General features: G+C 42.9%; 1 protein-coding gene across 1 annotated transcript; it reads right to left on the bottom strand.

The window, feature by feature from the left end:
- Positions 1–3265: 3265 nt before the first annotated feature.
- LOC126263519 (uncharacterized) lies at positions 3266–5034 on the bottom strand. Its single transcript, XM_049960612.1, has 3 exons — positions 4940–5034; positions 4611–4736; positions 3266–3715 (listed from the first exon to the last, which is right to left on the bottom strand). The coding sequence occupies exons 1-3, from the start codon at positions 5018–5020 to the stop codon at positions 3266–3268; spliced, it is 657 nt and encodes a 218-aa protein (XP_049816569.1). The 5' UTR covers positions 5021–5034.
- Positions 5035–5669: the final 635 nt, after the last annotated feature.

Below are 5669 nucleotides of genomic sequence, written 5' to 3'. Positions count from 1 at the left end.
CATTTTGCGATACGTTTATCGGTTCGCTCGTAATTAAAGCGTAAATTCGAGTGTCCGTAATAAAAATCATATAGTAAGAGGAGTCGTCAGGAACCTAATCTGATCAGTTTAAACAAATAAAAATAAAATAAAAACAAATGATGTATACATAACATAATAATGTAATATACATAGCGGTATTACTACGAAGAACAATATCCAGTAGAGACAAACTCCAATGCAGAGGCGCTGAGTCAAGCAGGTCGAGCCGCGAGCTGTATTACTGCGTGAGCTAAGACCGCAGAGACCAGAGTGACACCTGAGTTGCTTTGCTCAACGTTCTGGCTAGAGTCGAGAATGGTGGGGTGAGCGTTCAGCGGGCGAGTTCCGAGGGTGGGGGGAGCGGTGAACGGCCACCAGTCAACCGCTCCGAGACAAATCGTCCGTTCTCTTGCGAGCAGGTTGTTGCAAGTAGTTCTTATGTTCTCCGCTAGGAGGCTCTCTGTCTTGTTGCTCGCATCAACCGCCCAGAGGGCAGGACGTGCGACTGAAACGATCGCCGACGGAGTGCGATGCTAAGTTAAGCTGCTCCAGACACTGCACGCGGCAGAGGAAGCACAGAGACGGCACGACATATGAGAAACACAAAATCCAATGGGGCACTGCACAATGCAGGCAGCCAAGGCAGAAGCAGGGCAGAGGCCGGCGCTGGCTGTGTTGTGTGGCTTGCTGTGTGCTCTGACCAGCAGAGGCCCCGCTGATCTGCTCCGACTCACTCTCTCTCTCTCTCTCTCTCTCTCTCTCTCTCTCTCTCTCTGCTGTGGGAAACGTTTGGAGCTACCGTTCTTTTTTTCTGAATCACTAATTGTTCATTCCTTTGAAAGATTCAACTCTATGAATCAGTTCAGGAGCGGATCCCCCATCTCTACGTCCTAGCACTCGCCCCAGTTGTACAGCCGACGTTGCTAGCCATGGTTCACTGACAAATTACGCTCTCATTTGCCGAGACGATAGTTAGCATAGCCTTCAGCTACGTCATTTGCTATGACCTAGCAAGGCGCCGTATTCAATTGATATTTATCTTGTGAAGCATGTACAGTCAAAAGCGATGTTCTCCAATTGTGGATTAAAGTTAAGTATTCTACCAGTTACCTCCTGTTTTGCGAGTCTTACTTCTCTGACCTGTTCCAGACCTCACGCCAGTCTGCGTGTAATTAAACGCGTGCATTTCGGCCTCCTCTAGCAACACGGTGTTGGCTCTTCTGCCAACACAGCAGATCCTACACATCCTTCAATTACGCTCATTTCAGTCTTTTTCAGATATTTGTCGGTTGGGATGTCTTTCCATTCACTGTCACAGTCGTTTCGGATGAGTCTAACTACAGTCGCACAATGTGTGCATGAAACGTGCGCCACAATATGTGAAATTCTGAGCCCTGTACACCTGCCTTCTCCTACTATACCACTGCTTCAAACCGCTGCAAAACACATGTATGCCAACTGGAATTTTCCGAATTGTGTGGGGGCCATTGATGGTAAGCATGTTCGGGTTAAATTTCCACCTCATTCTGGGACAATGTATTACAATTACAAAAAATATATTTCGCTTGCTTTACTAGCTGTAGCCAATGCTAATTGCAGATTAATAGCAGTTGACATTGGAGGCTATGGCAAGCAATCAGATGGTGGCACATTTAGAGCAAGTAACTTGCACAATATTTTGAACGAAACTGAAAACTGGCCTCCACCGAAAGAACTACCAGGTACTTCAGTAAAAGCCCCATTAGTGTTGGTTGGAGACGAGGCCTTTCCACTACTGGAAAACTTAATGCGCCCTTTCCCTGGACTATCACTGACTGAGGAAGAGAGGTTATTTAACAGGAGGCTATCGAGGGCTCGAACGGTGGTGGAACGCACTTTCGGAAATATGGCCAGCAAGTGGCGTCTTCTCCGAAAGAAAATTGAAACTTCTGTAGAACATGCAGACATTATTATTCAGTGCATCTGCGTCTTGCACAATAAAATAATCGATAAAGATGGGCCTGACATTTCCCTTCAATTGTCTATTGACCAGGACATAACAGAACACAGTGCTTTAGCAGCATGCTTCCAAAATGACAGAGCAAACAGTAGTGCTTCAAGAAGAGCGAGGAGTGTCAGAGAGGCCTTCAAAAACTATTTCAACAGTCATTAATGCAAAAATATTTCATGTCAAAATTATCAAATACTGTAACTATTGTGAACGTCATTTCATTATCAAAATACTGTAATAGTATCTATACACAATTAAAATTATAAAATAAACGAAGTTGTTTGTGTTACTTATTTCTTGGAGTCTTGTAGCTATTTATTTTACTTTTTTCTACTTACTGGCTGTTCCACAATCTTCAGCTATTTCGTTCCATGCTTGACGAACAAAATCCCTATTGTGGTAACATTTATTTTTCCGGTCCCACAACACGGGGCGTTCACGCACATTGTTAATTAGTCTTTCGACGTCCATCGCAAGCAAGCAATTACTCCAGACGCAAGCGCAAACGAGCAATCGCTCCAAACACTCGCGCAAAACGCAAACTCGGTTGCGACTACAGCGGAGTCATCGCATCGCACCGCATCACATCGCTCGGCCCAGCCTGCAGTCTAAACGGTCATCGCTCTGTTGCCACTGTTAAACCTAGCCTGCTCATTGTCACGCGATTTCAGCGCTTCATCGCTCCGCTCGGCTCGGCATCGCATCGCATCGCGGGCAGTGTAAATTTAGCCTAAAGCCCGTCTCACACGGAGCAAGGTTCGCGGCGAGATGGCGTGCGTGCATGCCTGCCGGCTTGCAGGGAAAGGAGCCGGCTATCTTCCATGCCGAAGCTCTCCCACGGTGCAAGATCGGCAGCTAGTTGTGTTGTGATCGGCTGCGTGTTGTATCGAACGAAGATGGCTGCTTCAGGTACAGATGTTCAGAGCAAACTGGCATTATTAGCTCTTTTGGTGCTAAACGATGCAGAAATACATGCTACTGAGAGAAGAAGAAAGAAAGAATGGACGAAAAACTGGATTAAGAGGAGAAACGCTGGGAAAGGTGTGCCCTCCATAAGTAAATGACATAAATGAAGTAATGGAATGACAATTTTATAATTCAATGACTGTCATATTTCTTTACTGTATGTTGCACAACAAATAAAGATATTGTTGGCCCAGATGTTAGTGGAAATTAAAGGGAACTTGGAAGAAAGGAATAAAGTAAATAATTTTAAATACCATTTATTTTCTGTACATCATGAAAATCACAAACTTACACAATTTCACTTTCACTCGAGTTCTGCATTTGTATCTGTAGATCTTTCAGTTCTGCTTCTGTTGTTACATTAACAAGGTCTCTTATTAACTGCATTCTGATTTCATTGCTCTTGATTTCCTTTGCAAGGTTACCAATGAATATCATGCAGCTATCCAAAGTTAGCTCTGCCGAGGGTTGTTGGCGGTCTTGGGTGGCACATATTTTATTAGCTATGACCTCAACAGCACTCATGTACCCATCACCAGGCCTCTTTCTTCTTCCATCCCTGCTTTGAGTGGCATGGGTAGGTGGTGGTGGTGGTGGTGGTGGTGGTGGTGATGCTTCTCCACATTGTTCCCCAATGCATACATCGTTCAGCACATCCACATCAAGACTATAACAGCCTTCGATGTTTTGATGTGGTGATGGTTGTATATCCACACTTTGAGAAGAGAGACTGCATGTCTGTAAATTGCAAAAGTTCTGAAATTTATTGCAATACTATAACTGAACGAAAGTTTTGTAAATAATGTAAGAGACAGTTACTACATAAGGGTTAACTTCTATATAAATTACATTTTGTTGTTATAAAAGTGGGGGGGGGGTGTTCTTTGCCCCAATTTCAGGGAAACTGAGGCAACTTTTTCCCTCTGACAAATTTGATCAAAATAGCTCCACAATATTTTCATTGCTGTCTTTCACACCTGAAGCAACTTGGGATGAATCTTAACACATTGAAAGGAATACTGCTTAAGAGATTAGTGTTATTACAGTGGGTATGAATGCGAACAAAAGCCAAGAGCACACCAATATGCAAATTACAATACACACAAAATCTGAAAGAATTCCAGTAATCCATAACAAATGGAACATTTGCTAAAAATGTCCCAAAATGCTTCTGAATCAGTAAAAGGTACTAGTAAACAACCTGATAGAAGGAAGAAACCAGGCAGTGCTTGATTATTCTAGTGATGAAGACCTATCATAAGAACAAATTGCAGATGAGGAAGTTCAGATGAAGACTGGGAATCATACAGAAGAAATAAAACCATATCAAAACCACAGAGAAAACTGACACCTATCCACAAGCAAATTAGGCCTAATCTGCACTAGGGCTACTTTGCTCCAGTTTTTAAAAGGTTAAAAAATTTAAAAAATAATCCCTTCAGGGTTTACTATGGTTCTTAAATAGCTTCGAACAGAATAACCTCATTTTCAAAAGTAATTTTACAAAACTACTACCCACTACATGATTTTGTATGAATAACTACGACAGTGGAGCACAGTATTCTAATTGCATTTGTAATGTGTTTAAGACCCATGAAATTCAGTTTTTGTCTTAAGTAAATAGGTAACTTACCTCTTCACTTTCATTGTCCTCAGTCATGGAATGTTGAGTCAGGCCTATGGCTGTGCTTTTTCGTGGCAAGCAATGATCCGCCAAAAACATTAACTTCTCGTAATACCATAAAGATGGTTTGTATATCTGAAAAATTGTAAGTTCATATTAACATAGTAAAATGTACGTGGGAGAGCTACATCGTAATCCATTACCATTCAAGATTATGTGCTTTCAAAAATCGGGTGAATATTCAGTGTGATATTTCTAGGAAATAGTCTTAAATGTGTCCGATTTTTGCAAATAGTAGGTTTCTACATTCAACACAAAATTCATAGTTTCGTACTTACGTCGTTCATCCCAGCGCCACTGCTTTTCGTTGATTTTACTTTGGCGTGCTCCACTTTAAATTGAGTTCGTAGATTGTGCATTTTGCTGTAGCACTCCTTGCTCGTCGTGTATGGTCGAACAAGACACACGGCACTTGCAACTCTTTCGAGTGCTTCTGCACGCAAGTGTTTATTGTAATAATTTGCGCTTTTCACGGCGTACAGACACTGTTCTTCCCTATAAGCACATATCAAAGTTTCAATCGCTTCCTTGGACCACTGCGGAGCCATTATTTAATAATTATAACTTCCTACCGCACCTCACAACAGCAGAAAAGCAACTATGAACAAAGGCTTCCAGCTCAAGCTTTCTGCGTCTGACGTCACAAACGAAACGTCTCATGATTGGCCAACGCAGGTAGCATGCAGGGAACCTTACAAGAAAAATAGCACCGGACCCATCCTGGAAATCTTACAAGGTACCCAGCAAGGTAGCCCGCTAGCAGACGACTGAGCCTGCAAGGCAGCTGTCACGCGAGCCAGCAAGGAAACTTGCAGCGAATCTTGCTCCGTGTGAGACGGGCTTTACTAGAGGCAGCCGAAAGGCACGCATTTTAGCTCACACAGGCTGGCGTGAGGTCTGGAACAGGACAAGGAAATTAGAATTTAGAAAAACGGACGTAGCTGGTGGAATACTTAACTTTAATCCGTTAATAGTGAACGTCGCTCTTGACTGTACATTAATCACAAG

The sequence above is a fragment of the Schistocerca nitens genome, chromosome 6 (assembly GCF_023898315.1).
Source record: "Schistocerca nitens isolate TAMUIC-IGC-003100 chromosome 6, iqSchNite1.1, whole genome shotgun sequence".
In the NCBI taxonomy this organism is placed as follows: domain Eukaryota; kingdom Metazoa; phylum Arthropoda; class Insecta; order Orthoptera; family Acrididae; genus Schistocerca; species Schistocerca nitens.
Note: the sequence above shows the minus strand (reverse complement) of the source record. Positions and strands in the feature narration are given on the sequence as shown.

Bases quoted from the DNA above. Each gene is read 5' to 3' on its own strand.
- LOC126263519 (XM_049960612.1), bottom strand. From the start codon at position 5,020: ATGCACAATCTACGAACTCAATTTAAAGTGGAGCACGCCAAAGTAAAA. The intron at 4,737-4,939 runs GTAAGTACGAAA...ACAATTTTTCAG, and splicing joins GTGGCGCTGGGATGAACGAC to ATATACAAACCATCTTTATG. The intron at 3,716-4,610 runs GTAAGTTACCTA...TGCAATTTACAG, and splicing joins AGGACAATGAAAGTGAAGAG to ACATGCAGTCTCTCTTCTCA.